Raw genomic sequence first — 19,193 nt, 5'->3', positions numbered from 1 at the left:
TATTTGGTGAACGGTTCTGAAATAGGAGCTTTTCAACAGAATGTCAGGAACAGGACCACACCTCCACACCTCACTTCCGTTCACCTGTAAACGCACGCACGCACGCACGCACTATCTACTACTCTCCTTATTTCTTCTTTTCTTTTCTCTTTCCCTTCCTTAACCCATTCAATCCGGGAACACATCGGTGTCATTTTAGATTTTAGCCATAACCATTATTTTATACTTTGGCTACTTAAAAATAGCAGATATACAAGCTCATGCTTGTAGATCTGCTATTTTTGTAAATTCTTATTTTTTTTTTGCAAATCTATGGACGTTTATTTTTTAAAGCAAACATTTTTAACTCAAATCTTTGCTTCTGGGGGGTACATGGAACAAAATATTTTGAGTTTAGGGTCTCAGACCAAATACATTGACATGAAAAAGTTTGAGCACCATTGATATAGCATATAGTTTCTGAAAACTGTTAGAATTTAGAAGACATTTGTAGATGTGTTCCCCGATTGAATGGGTTAAGGCCCTGGGGGGATTTATCCTGGCCAGGAGCTACTGCTAACTCCCTACGAAGCTTCCCCAGATCGTGGTGGCATCGAAGACTCAGCTGAAGTCCCTCGCTTCATTGGTTTCCTTTCATTTCCTTGTTGTTTTTCATTCAATAAATCTGATAAACGCACTGTGATTGATGGTGTCGTCCTGTGCTATGCTGAGTTTCAGTTTGACTCTGTGTGTGTTCTTTTGCTCTCTACTGACAGATGGAAGGATGGAGGGATAGGAGGACAGATAGATGGGGGAACAGTTAAGCTCTTATTTGGCCCCCAAGGGCCCCTTGGGGAAGTGAAACGAGCAAGAAACTCTGTGCAGGATTTTTCAGCATCTTGCAAGAATAATTGGAAAGAACAGCAACAGCACGCTCGCGCGAGCGCACGCACGCACGCACGCGCGCGCGCACACACACACACACACACACACACACACACACACACACACACACACACACACACACACACACACACACACACACACACACACACACACACACACACACACACACACACACACACACACACACACACACACACACACACACACACACACACACACACACACACACATTAGCGGAAGCTAAAGTGTGTAACGCACAGTAAACTCCTGTGTGGACCCCACAATGGACCCTTACAGGTCTGTAACTCTACAAATGGGACGAAATGGATCCATAAGGGTTCCATTTGAACACTGAGGATTTTACGGTGTGCGGACCCATTAATGCATTAAGACCGGGAACGCATCTGTGTAATTTTAGATTTTAGCTATAACCATTAACTTATACTTTGGCTATTCAAAAATAGCAGATATACAAGCTCATAGCTGCTGTTTTTGAAAAAATGTGATTTTTTTTTTTGCAAAACTATGAATATATATATTTTTTAAGGGAACATTTTAACTCAAATCTTTGCTTCTGGGGGTCCCTGGAACAAAATCTGCGGCCAAATACATATAATTTTGGGGGTCCTTGACATGAAAAAGTTTGAGAGCCACTGATATAGCAACATACGTTTATTCAGAAAACTGTTAGGATTTAGAAGACATTTGTAGATGCGTTCCCGGATTGAATGGGTTAACCTAGGGCACATAAAGCCTGTGGTGCAACTGAGGACAAATGGATTTCGCCGTGTGCTCCAGTTGCAGACACTTCTCGTCCTCTGTGAGCCCGGAGGTGAACACTGCAGACAGAAGGCTCGCTCTGCACGCCCTGCACTCCCTCCCTCCCTCGCTCCTCTCCTCTTCCTCTTCGTCTTCCTCTACTGTACGTCTCGCCTCTCTTGCTTTATGGCTGCCTCCTCCTCCTCCCTTTGTACATTTGCTTTTATTTTTTTTCCTATCCCTGCAATCTCTCATCTGTGCTTCCCTTTCTTTCTACCATGCCTCTCTCTCTCTCTCTCTCTCTCTCTCTCTCTCTCTCTCTCTCTCTCTCTCTCTCTCTCTCTCTCTCTCTCTCTCTCTCTCTCTCTCTCTCTCTCTCTCTCTCTCTCTCTCTCTCTCTCTCTCTCTCTCTCTCTCTCTCTCTCTCTCTCTCTCTCTCTCTCTCTCTCTCTCTCTCTCTCTCTTGTACAATGCATCATACTTTGCGTCTTCTTCACTTGCCTTTGTGGCGTCTCTGCCACCTTCCTCCCATTTCCTTTGGTTGTTTTTCTCTTCTTCCCCCTTGCTTACATACTCCCCCCCCATCCCTCTGTCATGTTCACACGTTCCTTCTGTTCTTCACCCGCTCCTTCATCTGCAATCTGCAATTAGGATCCATGGCCTTGGTGCAGACTTAGAAAATGGCTATGGTCCATTAGGGTTTCTTTTGAGTGTGCATGTGTGTGTGCGTGTGTGTGCGTGTGTGTGTGTGTGTGTGTGTGTGTGTGTGTGTGTGTGTGTGTGTGTGTGTGTGTGTGTGTGTGTGTGTGTGTGTGTGTGTGTGTGTGTGTGTGTGTGTGTGTGTGTGCGCGCGTCTACAGTACATGCATATGTGTGTACATCTGTGTTGGCAGCTATGTTTGTCTGTACACGCAAACACACACACACACACACACACACACACACACACACACACACACACACACACACACACACACACACACACACACACACACACACACACACACACACACACACACACACACACACACACACACACACACACACACACACGCATATGCATATGCATATGCATACAAATGCAAATATCCATACAGGAATACTGCACGTACACACGCACGCACATACATACTTTTCCCATCAAGACTCTCTCTTCCCACTCTTCTCTTTATCTTTGCAGTGACATTAATGCAAGCTGTGCCATTGTTTCATATGTCATCCATTCAATCTAAATATTGTAATGAGCCATGGTAGGTACAGTAGATATGGGCAGGCAGGGACTTAGCATATTAATAGCCTGGAATCTATTATAACACGACTGTCAGGTGTCAAAGGACAGGATGGAGTGGAATACCAAAGAGACACAACACTGGTATGACTTCTTTCCCCGCCAATGTAACCCCTGATTTATACTTCGTTGTAATAATGTCAGGGGACGAAAATAGCAGACCTACAAGCTCACAACGCATCAAGATGACATGCATTGTGAGCTTGTAGATCTGTTATTTTCGCCACGCCACGCCAGTGTGCGGCACTGTAGAAATCAAGCATGACCACTTGGATTTGAGCCCATGTCTCCCACACGAGCAGCACTATCTGTCACTGAAGTCGCTTTGCTTCAATTTCTGACCGGTAGCTCTGAGATTCTAATAAAGTATACTGTATGGGTGATTCTCCAACACAACATATTTTTAAAATAATGTATTTCTTCCCTTTTTTTCTTTTTCAATATTTTGGGAGCATTTATAGATAGCAATAGTGGAGAGAGACAGGAAATGCGGAGAGAGTAGGGGGAAGACATTCAGCAAATGGTCCGGGTGGCCAGGAATCAAATCAGGGACTCTCTGATCAGAGCATTGCACCCATGTGGTACGCGCCCTAACCACTTGACTAGCGGGATGCCCAAGAAAAAGTGATGGAATGCTATGCAACTCAGGTCATGAGCTGAATGTACACACAAGACACATCACAGTATAGGTCTGAGCCATTATAGCCATTATAGTTCCATCCTATTCAATCCGGGAATGCATCTACAAATGTCTTTTAAATCCTAACAGGTTTCTGAAAAACGTATGTTGCTATATGTGCTCAAACGTTTTCATGTCAGGGACCCCCAAAATGATATGTATTTGGCCGCCGACTCCCCCCCTCGCTTTAAAAGATATATATTCAAAGATTTGCACAAATGTTCACGGTTAAAAAAAGAAAAAGCTGATCTACAAGCTCATAGCGCTATGAGCTTGTAGATCTGCTATTTTTGAATAGCCAAAGTATAAAATAATGGCTATATCTAAAATGCCAGAGATTCGTAGTAACCTGCTTTTGGCTTAACATGGCATGTCGGTCTTGGCACTGGTGCATTTCCGAGCACGTAGCTAGCATCTGTAAAAGCCAGCATGGTCCTCCTTCTTATGAGAGTGTGTGTGATACAGTGTTGCTTTCGAGGAGACAATGCTGCATAATGCCTCCATACAAATACACACATAAATGCAAAAACACTCACACAACTTGCCTCCAACCACAATAGCGACACACACGTGATGTGAACATAATCCTTACACACCTCTCCCTCTCTCTCTCTCTCTCTTTCAGAATCTTCCATTTGTATACCCTGCCCCACCTCTCTCTGGTTCTCTCCCATTCAACTGAATGATATTGTTTTTATCATCTGTTCCTCTCTTGCTTCGGTGGGAATGTCCCCCCACCCCGTTGTATCTGTTAACAGAATGATATTAGCTATTACAGCATGCTACAACATTAAGGCCTTGTGTGCAGCAGTTGGTAAATGATGGCACTTCTGCTGGTGCTAGCCAGAGGTGCTATAGCCGCTAATTGCCTCAGATAAATAATGAGAGAGAGAGATTAACCATGCATAGATATGCTATTTACACTGCTTTTTAAGTATTTTTTATGTGAAGAAATACTGGACACACCACACATAGTATAAAGATGGCTTACACATATAGATGCTGTAATCTATGAACTGGAAGGTGGCATTTTCTGATGACAGGCAAGAGCAGATGAGTGCTTACACGTAAACATGCCCCACTGGAATTCTTTGATGTCCGTCCATGTTTTCACAAAGCAGAGAGTGAGAGAAAGACGCAAATTATTTGAGCAGTTGGCATACAATATTATGGGCTTTAGCCATCTGTCACTGTCCCACGCACATCTCATACACACACACACACACACACACACACACACACACACACACACGCACACACGCACACACGCACACACGCACACACGCACGTACGCACGCACGCACGCACGCACACACGCACGCACACCAATACTTTGCCTTAATTATCTAAGCTGTCATTCTCAGTACAAACTAAGTGTCATAAAATACAAACAAACCAATACTTTGCCTTAATTACCTAAGCTGTCATTCTCAGCACAAACTAAGTGTCATAAAATACAAACAAACACACATACACACACTCTCCCCCTGTGTGTCTCTAAAATTCTCTTAGAGGCAACAAGAACATAATTGCATAATGTATCTCAATATTACCTCATCAAAAGGTCTCTTAAGAAATTCTCTCCCTGTCTCCGGCCCGCAAAGACATTCTCTTCCCGACACAATACAGTAAACAAGCGGTAAACCAGCTCATTAACCCAGGGTCCCTTAAGTTTGACTAAGGAAGAGAGAAAAGCCATATCCCTCAGGTAAAGTGTCCTAGAAAATATATTGAAAAGCAGAGAGCTGGCACACTTAATTACTTTTCTCTCCAAGGTGTGGAAAATAATATTGATAGCACCATTACATCAGACTCTAAGCCAGGGATGTGGACTCCAGGAGCATCTAGGGTCACTCTTCTTTCTTCACAGTCTTGGTTGAGGGGCGAGGGGAAGGGGAGGTGGGAGGGGTCACTGGGGAGAGCTGCACTGCCCCCTTCTGGTCACATGTATATAGTGGCCAGTAATGTAAACTATAGATTTATACTTGAATAGATTTTTTCAGAGGATTGAATGCATTTTCTGAAAAAAATATTGAAAGTCGTGTACCAGGCTGTAGCTGAGTGGGTAGAGAGAAGCTGTCTAATAATCAGAAGGTCGCCCGTTTGCCCGCCGGCCTGCCCAGTCAATGTGTCGAAGTGTGCCTGAGCAAGACCCCAAACTGCTCCCTAGTCGCTGTATTGATAACATCCACATCCATCCAACATTTAAGATGGCTTAAATGCAGAGGACAACTTTCACGTATGTACAGTGACCCCAAAACAACTAAAGGGGACTAATTATTATTATATTATAATTATGTTCTGAATTAACAGGTTATTTGTATACAAAAAGGAGTATGCAGAGAATTGCAGTTACCGTGGCAGATGAATGAAATCTGTAGCCCTTTTCAACACCTGTTTCACATTAGGTCCAAGATTGCTCTCTGTCTCTGATTCCAGTTCATCTCTGCAGTCTTCCTTTCTACCTCACTCTCAATTTCTCCATCTTTCCATCTGTCACACCTCCTCCCACGGGACGCACAGGATGGAACATGAAAACACACGCACATAAACACAGTTCCTAGCTCACTTTCCCAGCAGTCACCTCCCCCCCCACCTTTGCTGTGTGTACTACGCAGGCTCACAGAGTGAGTCTGGGGTTTTAACAGATGGCTTCTAATTGCCTCGGCGGGCTGCAGCAGTCTGCAGGTGCTGCTAAATTTGAGGGTCCGGGGCTCTCTGGGTAAACACGTCGAGTTGTTTTCCAGCCCACTTCAAACATCTGTCTGCACTGGCCCTCCTGCCCTCCCTCCCATTCTGCTTTTCCCCTTCGTTCCCACACAATTCATCCCCTACATCCGCCTGGAACGCCAGACAGCGCCATGTTTGAACACGCCGCTGAATTCCGGGGTGGGTGTTGTTGGTAGGGCCCTAGGTGATATTGCCAAATGACTGGAGGCTTGCTGAAAGGGTGGGATAGGAAACAGCATCCAAAAGCTGATAAGTGTTCACTGTGGCTGGGAAATGTGTCTAGTATACTAGCCAGTTGACTGGTGTTTGGGTGAAATGTTCTAAAATGTTTGTTGTCTCTGTACAACAACAACAACAACAACAACAACAACAACAACAACAACAACAACAACATTGTTTTGCAGTCAATCGTGGCAGCAACACACATACTCTGGAAGCTTAGATGTGTCTCTCTACTCCACATTGTGTCTGTCCTGTGTTTCATATTGCAGTGCTGCTATGACAACGTAATTTCCCTCGCAGGATCAATAAAGGTCTATCTATCCATCTACATTAGAGTTTGACAGACAAAAAATATCATTGCCTACGTTTTAGGCCAGGTTGCCAGACAAGATGTATTGCTCCTGTTGTGGGGGAAAAAGTAATTTTATTGGTTAAAGAGCACTGCAACCCATTCAAATCATTCTTTTCTTTTTTATGTTAAAAAGCAAGAATATCAATACATTCAGCATACATGTTGAAGTGTCCCTGAACAAGACACTTAACCCCTAACTGCTCCCCTATGAGCGCATCTGAGCAGCCATCAGCTAGGTAAAGCTTGGCACAAAGCAAGACCTGCAGCATGTTCTTGACAGTTAGCCACTTTCAATCTGGCATCCCTATTTTCAGCATGTCAGTATCTATTATAAGGGGAAAAGTTACAAAAACATACTCAAAATATCAAAACAATTACAAAGATGTTTAAATGGTGAAAATAGCAGATCTACAAGCTCACAAGTGTCCAATTTTTATGTGTTGTGAGCTTGTAGATCGGCTACTTTCGCCATTCTTCCTATGATGAGGTAAATCAAGGACTGTACATCCTAAATGGGCCATCCTTTCACGCAGGTAAGGCAAATCTAGGAAAGTTAAACTTCTCTGTTTTTTTTTTATCATCTCCTTGCAAGGCAGGTGACCATGGCAGTCTTGTGTAAATACATCAAATAGTGTAACCTCACAGGGCTCTGCTGTTAGCATAAGAACTTGTCCTGTCATCTCTGACTGGCTGGGCTGCCATAGAAACTGGCAATGGAATATGGTATGAGTCAGCGGGGGACTGTAGATTAACCTGGCCACCCTATGAGAGGGAACAACAAAGTGACAATAGTGATAATAGTAAATAAAAAATAACTAGAAACAAAAAACTGTAGTACACTTAAGTTGTGAGGTGCCTTTATTAGGAGCTAGATATAAATTCATGGAAATGCATTCATCATTAGCACTGCAGTAAGGATGGAAACAAAGACACAGGCAAGGGTAGAGAACAAGTACATAGAAGTAGTAACACTAGTAACAAAAAGAGCTGTGTGTGTGTGACTGTGTGTGTGTGTGTGTGTGTGTGTGTGTGTGTGTGTGTGTGTGTGTGTGTGTGTGTGTGTGTGTGTGTGTGTGTGTGTGTGTGTGTGTGTGTGTGTGCGCGCGCGCGCGCGCGTCTGTATACTTCTTTGTCTGAATTTTGAAACACATGTTTATCAACAAATCCTATTTTTGGGGAGGGACAGGAGAAAGAAAACATAGCCTAGAGCAGACCAATAATTGACTGACCATCATCCGGGGTTCAGATCTGACTGCAGTACGTGCTCTAAAACAATTCCATCGGTTTGAGTAGAAAGGTGGTAACAAATCTAAAACACTGTCTGACTTTCCACAAACCTCCAAAGCACCATCATGGCATATGATTTTAAATTGCAGACAGGGATAATCAAATCGCTGCCGCCAGCAATGCTGCGATCCGCCTGCCGTCATCTGAGAAATTACCCATAATACCCATCTGTGCAGATCATGGAGTATACTGAAGGCCTGATGTACATCCAGGATGTGGTATGTGAAAGGGTCCACAAAACAAAGGTAATTGGCTTTTGGAATGTGATCATTAGGACATGTTGGAAGGATAAATACATGGCAGCCCACACAGCACAGTAGTGTGGCCATTTAGTTATTTAACATGGCGTCATAACAACGACGATTTGTGTGGCTATATTTTGCCTAATAACGCTCACTTTCACAGGCGCCTTTTTAGTTCGTCCATGAGTGTCCTGAATTTGCCATTGTCTAAATGCCCAGGACTGGGCCAGTCAGTGCCGTGGGAAGAAGACTAAACGTGCCCATTGGGCTACAGCCTTTAATTCAACCCAATCATTCCTGGTGACTGATTTGCCTCCAAATTGTAAAGCTGAGAACCGTTTGTAGAGCTAGACTGACATACTTTATCTATGGGTTTTCTCTGCACTTACAATGTTCAAAGCAGCAGCCTTCATTCGAGGAATCTCTGCAAGATGCATCCCTCTTTGTTCCCTTCCACAAGCTGATCTTATTATCTCTCAGCATGTATTTTACACTTGTGGAGGCTCTATTTATCAGTGCGCTGCTAACAAACAATTATTAGCAGTCTTCTTGAACCAAAAGTGACACTAATATAGTGAAGGGTGTTATTACACAATGCCCCATTTCCCTTTTTGTTGGAGGAAGAAAAATGAACTTAACCACTTAAGATCATTTATAAAATATTATTTTTTAAACCCCTTCTTTTATTAATTTTTAATCAATTTAATTTGTGCTTATAATCACATGGCCAAAATAGGGATGGCAGGTTGAAAGTTGTTAAATACTAGAAACACAATTGGTTTGCTGTGGTGAGTGCCACGGCTGTTTGTGTTGTATTTACTGTAGCATCTCCTATTCATTTTGCTTTGTTTTGTGAAATATCTTATTTAGAGAAAGGACCTGGGTATAGCCTTCCCTGAAGGCAAATTACGGTGTTTTTCCACCACTGTGAACCAGAACCACATCTAATCAAAAAACCCTCCTGGCAAGCTGAGAAGACAGATCTTTGTTGGACAAGATGTGAAGACGCGTACACTTCAGCAAGAGTCCTTGGTTTACATTGTCCTTGAAGGGCGAATGAACCTTGAATGCACAGAACAGATGAGGGTTAAGGCAATTATTGTGCCGCAGAAGGACAGCTCCAGCAATCATTATCCCAAAGACAGCTTGGAATTGACCCATCTATTGTATACTCAGTCAAACGGGGTTAGATCTCAGCTGGATCTCAATCTATTTTTTCTGGGCTTTTTAATCAGATTGTGAATCCCAGGGAGGTGACACATTGTCTGAGGAACAGAATGACCTTTCCTAAGAGTGCAATACACTGGGATTTATAGCTCTTTCATCAGTCTTACTGTGTTTTCCTTTCTCTCAGCGTACAGGTCTCTCAAATCAGACTATCTATTCATATTTATCTATCTATCTGCCTGCCCTTGTGGTTCAATCAGCTTCCATGTGTACCTCAGTTAATCATGATGTACCGGGTTTGTCAGTGCCCACTCTGCCCTCTGTTTCTCTCTGTTTTTGATCTAATATCTAATGATCTACTAAAGCAGAAATACAAACAATGCCAATATTCGCAAGCCTATTTTAGATCATTCATTTGTTCTAGTTTTGTTCAAGTTTTTGTGACCTTTTCAGGTACACACTGTATGATTATGTTCTCTATAAAAAATATTAAAAAGGCCCTCAGATGTCTATAATGAGTTAACTTCCATGACAGCAGTTTCTTTATCGCACTAGCAGTCTCATTCCTTAGATGACTCTTATCTGACAGTGGAAAGAATGTAAAGAAAAAGCTGAAATTCAACAGAAAAGTTTTACTTTTAAGCAGCCTAAAAAGTAGCATATGCCTTGTTTTTTTCATAAATAAAGCACAGGCATTAACTTGGCACTAAATAACTAATGTGGGAAAGGACTTGAGAGCATTAAAACAAGAATCTCAGAGGAGTGATATCAGAACCAAATACTTTAGGAACCCAGGGGGCATTGAACAGGTCAAATTGCCCCCTAGAGGAGGTGACATTAACACACTACTTCTCAAGAGAGAGGCATTTGAAGCCCTCGATATCAGACCATTCTTGTAACCTGTCATTTTTGCTGTCTATTAATGGTTCCCCTTTTGCCTGTGTTTCAGATAGTCTCCACCTGCTTTTGTGACCGTATCACAGCCCAACATCCCAACATGTGGGTCATGGTTTTAGCCTACCTGAATTGACCACCATTTATGGTTCTAATTGCTCACTGTCTTATAATCTTCGTATTGATCTTTTGTATATCAAAATGCTTTTTGCATACAAATGTTGGTTTTGTATTTTGTACTTTGCTGATTTATGTTTCTTGATATTATAATATTGTAATCCTGTGATAGTTTGGTCCTAATATGGGCTGTTTTTTAATTGCACATTGATTGCACTTGTGTGATCATCTCAGCCCAGCACTGATTGGGGTGTTGCCACATAAGGAGTGTTGTGATTATCCTGTTCCTCATTCTGAAGAAGGCCTTGTGTCGAAACGTTAATAAAGCCTTGACTGGGAGCTTCTTTTAAATCTACACACATCTACTGTGCGGACTTCATTATTTCTCATTACCTTGGCGCTACCTGGATTCAGCTCGATTCAGACAATCATGGCCACTGAAACTTCTAGACATTTGCAGTCATTTTATGATTTCCCCAACACGCAGCTCGGCCTCGGTGGCACGAAAAGCCTGTTTATTTGGCTTGACCACAGCCCTGAAATTATTTGGCCATTATTACTTTTACGGCTCCTTTGAAAAGTTACACCAGTCTAGGTAAAACGGACGTTGTAGAAGCTACCTTATCCATTTTAATAGGTGTTTTCCCATCAGTACATACTACTGTATATAATGCAGACTACTCAGTAGATATAGTGGTACTACTGTATACCCCAGTGCACTTCCATGCAACAGGTCTTCTGACTCAGGAGTGCAACAGACAGAACCAGCATGACAACAACGAGACCAATGAATAATGATTTGACGGCCAACAACCCCCCGCTGACTGAAACTAAAGCAGCAGAAGAGCATGCTGTGGGGAGTCATTGGAGGTCGCCTGCAGAGGCAGCGCTCGGATCAAATGCACAGAGTGTGGACAGACTATGATAAACAGAATAACATCGACCTGGGTGTGTGGGAATGACTGCTGGGAATGGTTCACTACTTTGTTTATGCGTCTTCTCACAGTGTTAGTTCATGCTTAATTCTCACATCAGCCTGACATGATGAAGTGACAGTTCATCACGGTTAAACAACTGGTAAACAACCCCCTTCTCTTTTACGCTCGTTGTCTGGAACAACGATATCATTTGGCTTTCAACAAAGCAACACAATGGTGGGAATAGAAAGCCACGCCAGGTGCTACAAGCCACTCCAGACGAGAAACAAGATATTGTAACAGAGAAGGTTTGTATTTATTGGCACATAAAGTCTGATTTATACTTCGTTGTACGATGGTGCCGCGTGTCCCGTAAAATGGCAGATCTAAAAGCTCAAAGCGCATCACGGATGCCACACGTTGTGAGCTTGTAGAGCTGCTATTTTTTTACACTTGACACTATCGTAAAATGAATGATAAATAAGGCATTACCCTGAATGTGTAGGATCAAGGGACTGGGAGCAAACTATTTCTCTCTCTCCCTCTTTGTCTCTCCATACTGTATCTCTCTCTCTTCTCTAAATATCTCTATCTCACTCTCTCTTCCTGTCTCTATCCTCTCGATGCATCTATATGTTTGCATTTTGAGTGTCCTTCTCTCACTCTCTCAAAGAACAAATAACGCACATCCTCTGTTTTTTGGTGCTCAGCCAGACTGCAAAAACATAATCATGAAAAACAAGAGGTGGGCTCCTAACTCACTTTTGAATGCTCCAATTTTATTCACAGCAGCAAATACGACGTTTCGACCTTGCAGTCTTTTTCAAGTTCTCTCCCTTTACACACATCTAACAACACAAACAAGCATGTTTTACGTCAAACAACCCAAACACACATACACAAGAAATAAAGAGAACACACACAGACACAAGATACACATTTATCTGCCATTGAAAGAATCGTCTCCTTGCTGCTAAACACAAGACACTAGTCCAATATATGGATTAGTTTGAATGTTCCAACCTCCCACGAAATCATTGTTTCTTATGTCCAGAATGAAACACAAACAGGCATACAGATGCGCAAATGCTCGCACGTGAACATACACATACAAAACAATATGTACACAGAGACAGAAAATGCACACAGTGATTCAATCTCAGCTTGCCCTTCAGCCATAGTTATAATATATCTAGAGGGCGGACGGCCCCGCCCCCACTTAGTAATTTCAATGAAAGTTGCTCACAAGCGCATGAAGCACCGGGAAGTACCTCTACTTCCTGGATTGGCTCCAATTTTGGAGCCAGTAGAGCAGGCGCACTAGCGTTTCAGACGATAGAAGTATGTGCAGTAGTGTCCCAAATGCGGAAGTCCTGCAATACCAGATTTAGCCACCAGGCTTCAACCATTCTCCGCGGTTCTAGTGGCTTGCCTTCAGCATGATAAACCAAAATCACAGTTCTCTCACACACACACACACACACACACACACACACACACACACACACACACACACACACACACACACACACACACACACACACACACACACATGCACACGAATGCACACACACACACACACACACACAAGGAGGTCAGGTGTCGTGGATGATACCGCAGTTGGCAAGAAGTGGGGAAAACTTACCGACATTGATGACGTTGGACGACAGGAAGTGACAGCACGGGAGGCTGGCCGTGCTCACAAAGGAGTCGCCGTCCGTCGTCACGGTAACCCTTGACCTCAGCGACGGGTTAGGAGAGTCAGTAGCCATGGCAATCCTACTTGCCGCTGATTCCATATCCAGATGTGTGGCGCAACGGATAAAGCGTGATGGATGGGTGTGTCTAGGTGTGAAGTTTAAAGTTTAAGTAGAAGTCTTCTTGAGGACTTGCAGCTGCAGACCTCCACAATCCTTACAATCCAATGCAATTAATCAAAAGAAGAGAAAAACTGAGAAAAAAGACAGAAAATGTAGGCTTTCATTCAAAAGCATTTTCAGACAGTTCCCAAAAAAAACATTTCCTAGATGCTCTTCTGAGAACAGCACTGAACACAGATATCCAAATTCGAAATTGATAGTGGAAAAGTTCCTGGACTTAATGTCGAAAAGTGGTATTTAGCTGGAGGGCTCATGGGACTGGTCCTCTTGTCGTTGCTTCTGCTTAACTGATTAGGATGAATGACGTCTGTCTGGTGCCGTCACCCCATGCATGAGGCCAGTGGATCGCTAAGTGGCTCTGGGTCGCGTTCCAAGGAAAAGGATAAACATAAACATAAGGCAGGCAAGGAGCCAAGAGTGAAGGGGAGTCACAGCTGCAGTACAATCTCAACCTGTCACCTGGAGATAGATAGAAAGACAGGGGGACAGACAGAGAGACAGACAGACAGAGAGAGAGGGGGAGGGACAAGGGCAAAGCAATTTGGTCACATGTAAAGATAAACCATAAACCCTCACATGGTCAGTTAGTTTACCATCCTGTGGGAACTAATTATACAATACACATCATGCATGTTATAGTGGATCTTCAGATGAAAGCGGTTTGATAAAGTGCATAAATAACTTCCATATTCAGTCAAGTCGCTACTGTCTCACAACACGCCTACATAGATATCAAAGAGTGTTATATTTTTAATGCCCAGATCGTAGCTTTTTTGCATGATGAACCCGCTGAGCTTGTTTCAATCCGTTAACACTTGCCAAACTGAAATCATGTGCCACACCATAACCTAATTTAAATTCACGTTCTGCAACTGCCTGCCTGTCAACCCTTTCTAGATTCGAGAAATATCATGTGAGGAGACCACAAGGGCTGTAGACAGATGGAGTCATTCATTTTGATTTAACCACATTAACCCTGGTGTCCATATTTTGGGCAAACATCATAAATGTTCCTTTTTTCAATAATGAAAGTAGCAGATCTATATTGTAATGTGACATTGTTAGCTTCTGGATGGACTATTTTCATTATTTGTTGTAAGACAAAATATACAGGGCTTGGGTTAGCGGAACAAGGTTTCATAGTCTGATTAAGACCTGACTGTGAGGCACATTATGAAAGGAGACACATGCTTGTGCACAACCCCAGCCCTAAACCACAAATAAATATGCACATAAATGCATACATCATACATTATAAATGCAGCTGTGTATAATGTGCCTGTGTACACAAATATACTGTATCACACGCACGCGCACGCGCACGCACACGCACACACACACACACACACACACACACACACACACACACACACACACACACACACACACACACACACACACACACACACACACACACAGTGCCCCCAGAGTGCTCCATTGTGTGGGGCCTGAGGTTGTGTGCAAATCCCAAACCCATTGCTATGTTTGTGAATAACATTTATTGTTTTCTATTACAATGTAATCATTTAAACTGAAAAGTAGATTACAGTGATGTAAGAGATAAGAGAAATAAGATATCCCAACTCACCCCAACCCCAAAAGCCCTTATACCAAAAAGAGAAGAACAGAATCACACAAAACGACAAGGGTTACAGAGAGAGCGCGAGAGAGAGAGAGAGAGACAGACAGACAGACAGACAGACAGACAGACAGACAGACAGACAGACATTAAGCTGAATCATAACTAGGCACATTTACCTACTGAAATAATTGCATAAAGCCCTTTCATTAATCAAAGCTAAAATAGCCTAGGTATAAGAAAAAACTGCACTGAGAGAAAAATGACTTCAAAAATAATGTTTGCTTTGGTAAGAGAGAATAATTAACACATTTATGAAAACAAAAACAAGATAAGAAAGTAGGCAATATAACTCGGCCCACATTTATCAGTTAAATGAAATGATTAATTAATGTATTTATTTATTTATCCCAGCAATGTGGAAAAACATTGCCGGTTACAGCCAAAAGTAAATATACAAATATGCAAAACATTTCTGTGAAAATAAAAAAAATAAGATTATAGCAAACCATCTGAATAAATTAAACCTAACTGAAGTTGGAATATAAATAATATGACTCATTCTGGTTCAGATCCACAGAGTGTTTCAATTCACCACACTGACTAAATCATGAGAGAGAGGAGAGAGCAAAACAAATCTCATCTCTAAACACTCTGCGGTACAATAACTTTATTTTACGTCACAGAAGATTAAAAGTAGGTTCATTTTAAATCTTAGCAAGAGATGTGTTGAGGATGAGTGAGCTCCAGTATATGGCTTAAGGGCAGAGAGAGAGAAAGACATCTAAGATATCTAGCCACAATCAAATCGGGTTTACTGCAATTTTGTGGTTGACACACTTGACTAGATGGTAAGCAACCAGAAAAGTCAAAATCTTAAAGGCTCAATTCATAAGTCCTGTGGACATTTTCAAGTATTCAAATAGCATAGAATTTCACCCCTACGCTGGCAGACAATGCTAGCCTCTCTATTGGTCACGCCTCACGCTACTGAAATGCACAGCTCGCAACATTACTAGTGAGCAGAGTTTCGGTTTCACATAAACATAGAATGACGTTGATTTGCACTTGTGCATTGGGCCTTTAATCAGATATGGTCCGATAAGTGACCACATCAAAAGTGAGACTCTCAAAAAGTAACAGTTACTCAAAACGTATGCCAGCATAATCTCACAATTGTCTGTGTGGTTCAGAAACTACAGAAACTCCTGCTCTCTACAGTAACCTGTTCAGGAAGGCAACGTCAGAGAGAGGAAAGGAATGGAATGTGTGTGTGTGTGCATGCGTGTGTTGTGACCCTTAGGGCAGTGGTTTTCAAACTGGGGTCCAGGGGTCCTTAAAGCGATAGTTCACCCCAAAACTTTTTTTCCCCTATGGATTAGTCACCCCATGGAGACTTGAATTTTTTGTTTTTGTCGCATTCCTAAGACAATAATTTCATGACCGGCAGCGGTTCTGGTAGGAGACACAAAAGAGTCTCCTTTGTGTCTCCTACTGGAACCGCTGCCTACCGGTCCGCTGGTCATCAAATTATTGGCTTAGGAATGCGACAGAAACAAAAGAATATCCATGAAAAGTCATTTTGGGGGTGAACTATCCCTTTAAGGAACTTTCATACTCGATCATAAATGTAAATATGTCTGTTGTATTCCAATGTTTACAAAAATTAACTAGAGAATAAAAACATGCTATCTAGCCACTGCATATTTCTTTATTTTTGCTGTTGGGGCTACTCATTTCTTTGTATTACAGATTAAGGCCTTTAATTACTAAAGACCTAAAAGACTAATGAGAAATACTTCAGTAAGAAACACAAAACTTTGTCACTAGATTCTGCTATATTTTAGACAGAAATCTAGAATGAAAACATCTTGAAGTGCAGCCACTGTAACCATAAATAATCACATCCCTCAATATCAATATAAACTCTTTCACATAAACAGCAATTGTTTACATACCTTGCCACATTCCTCAGAGCAATCTAATCGTTGCAACATGTAGACTTTAGCTGTGTAGGGCTCTCAACTAGGCGGCGACCCCAACTCACCTTTTACAGTTGAGGACTTTTATGGTTGCGTGCATCATACAGTATATCCATATAGATTGTATCGCATATCCCCTACCTCTCTCTCCCTCTCTCCTCCTTCCCCAGATACTTTTCTGAACGCCTCAGAAATCTACCTTAACAAAAGGTTGTTTGAGATGTGCCGCCCTTCTACAAGGAGTGAACAATGAGCATGTTAGGAGGGGTGGGTGGGTGGGGGTGATGGGAGGTAAACCTCGGCTGGATGGTGGGCTGGGTTGTTGGACGTGTCGAGATCTGTTTCTGAAACACGGGCAGTCAGAGAGATTGCCTGCGCAGCAGGCCCAGACATGCACGTGAGGCCACATTCATACATACACTCCTGCAGGATAGTTGGAAAGGTGTGTTACCTCATTGAGAGACATAATAAAGCAGCCACCTCACCTCTTTCCAATAACTAGAATATGACTCAGTGTTCCTCTGGCTGTCAGCCTGAACCACCCCCAGATATATGTATTTTATTGTACTGTAGTCTGTGTGCCTCACACAACAGTTTATCACCCATACAGCCAACTGTATGAAAGCTCTCACAAGTCAACAATTGATTACAATAAAACCTAAACAGGGTGCAATAGAGGCACAATGCAGGCTCCAACATATTGTATTCTAACAAATCACTGAAGAAAATTGTTGAACAATGCTGAGAAACATCTGTTAGGCTGCATAAGAAATTGGACACCTTTAGCAATGAATGGATTGCTGCAATAAAAGTAAATCTCATGAATAAATTATATTGTAGCTATCTCAAGGTCTTTGTGAACAAACTTTCTGATGGTTGAGTAAAAGGAATTATGAAAAGCTGCACTTTTCGGATGAATACACTTCCCTAACGTGTAACCATTTGTCTTTAAACAGACGCCTGTACAAGTCTGCTTTTCCTTTATGGGTTTTTCTTCATTATCGATCCTACAAGCTTCGATCTGTATGGTGCACTGGGTGCTTTTGCTAACAACAACTGCGAGATGTTGAAAGGGCCGATGATCAAGTGTAATTATGTTGAAATAACGAAAAGATACCTGAAGGCACTCAAAGTTTAGGCTAACTTGTGTAATGTTGACGCCCACTTAGAGAGCTCAAGCACGATCATGTTCCTTACCTCTGTTTCACGTCATGTGACGCGTTCCTCAACTAAACTGTGAATGAGACCGGATAGGCAAGGTTTGCATTCATTAATTGCATCATGAATGAAATGAATGAAAAAAGGGTGTATACAGACAGGGTCACAGAAGTTTACCAAGCTGCTGTTAAACTGTCATTCTGTATGCTGAACACAGTACAGCACACTGTTACAGAGAAACGAACTGCAGCCAGGATGACAGCTGGGTTATGGATGATCAACGGTGAGGTCATTGTTAGGGCTCCGGGGTAAAGGTGCTGTATTTTAGATGGTGGTTTGCACTGGTGTGTGTTGTTGTGACTAGGTGGTGAACGAACACATGACCCATTGTGCACGCACCTGCCAGGGGTGCTAACCTGTGTGAGTGCTGGTACTACTATAGATTGTGGGATCCAAGTGTCCCCACAGGAATAGTAGAATCAGGTCCCTGACCAACCTTCTAGGGACTCAATTGTATGAGGGAAAAGATCCTTTGTATGGTTAAGAAACTTTTTGAGGTTGAAGAGTTGAGGTTCCTAATAGGAAAACATTTGGGGGGTTATGGTTAGATTGAATTAGGCATTTAGGAATTAGGGTTAAGAATGCAGAGGTTAAGGCTCGGGTTAGGCTGGGTCAGCAGGTAATTGCAATTTCTATGGAAAATTTGGTTTTGACATCATCACATGTACAACATAGTGATACTGTACGTGAGTGTGTGTGTGTGTGTGTGTGTGTGTGTGTGTGTGTGTGTGTGTGTGTGTGTGTGTGTGTGTGTGTGTGTGTGTGTGTGTGTGTGTGTGTGTGTGTGTCTAAGATAGACATACAGAAAGTCTTGTTTGTTCTCTTAGGTGATAGTGCTCTCATGTGCTTGTTCTTATGTACATGTTTGTTTAAGTTGTTATGAGCACGGATCTTGTTGCCCAGATGTTACAGGCCAACGCTCAAAGAACACCAAGACAATTGGTCCTTTCTTCCTGCCATCTCCACCTTCAATATGACGGTTCCCCTGACACACC

The 19,193-nt window shown here is 42.4% G+C and overlaps 1 protein-coding gene across 1 annotated transcript in view; it reads right to left on the bottom strand.

Annotated features, from left to right (window-relative positions):
• plch2a (phospholipase C, eta 2a) overlaps positions 1-17,136 on the bottom strand; it is a 167,744-nt gene extending 150,608 nt beyond the window's left edge. The window contains exons 1-2 of the mRNA XM_084068137.1: positions 16,957-17,136; positions 13,185-13,878 (exon numbers count right to left, since the gene is read on the bottom strand). Of these exons, the coding sequence (XP_083924263.1) occupies positions 13,185-13,338 (154 nt within the window). The 5' untranslated portion in view covers positions 13,339-13,878; positions 16,957-17,136. The remainder of the gene's footprint in view (positions 1-13,184; positions 13,879-16,956) is intronic.
• Between the last annotated feature and the right edge of the window lie 2,057 nt (positions 17,137-19,193).

The sequence above is a fragment of the Gymnoscopelus microlampas genome (genome assembly GCF_963454915.1).
Source record: "Gymnoscopelus microlampas genome assembly, chromosome: 10".
Taxonomy (NCBI): domain Eukaryota; kingdom Metazoa; phylum Chordata; class Actinopteri; order Myctophiformes; family Myctophidae; genus Gymnoscopelus; species Gymnoscopelus microlampas.
This window is presented reverse-complemented; position numbering and strand designations above follow the sequence as displayed.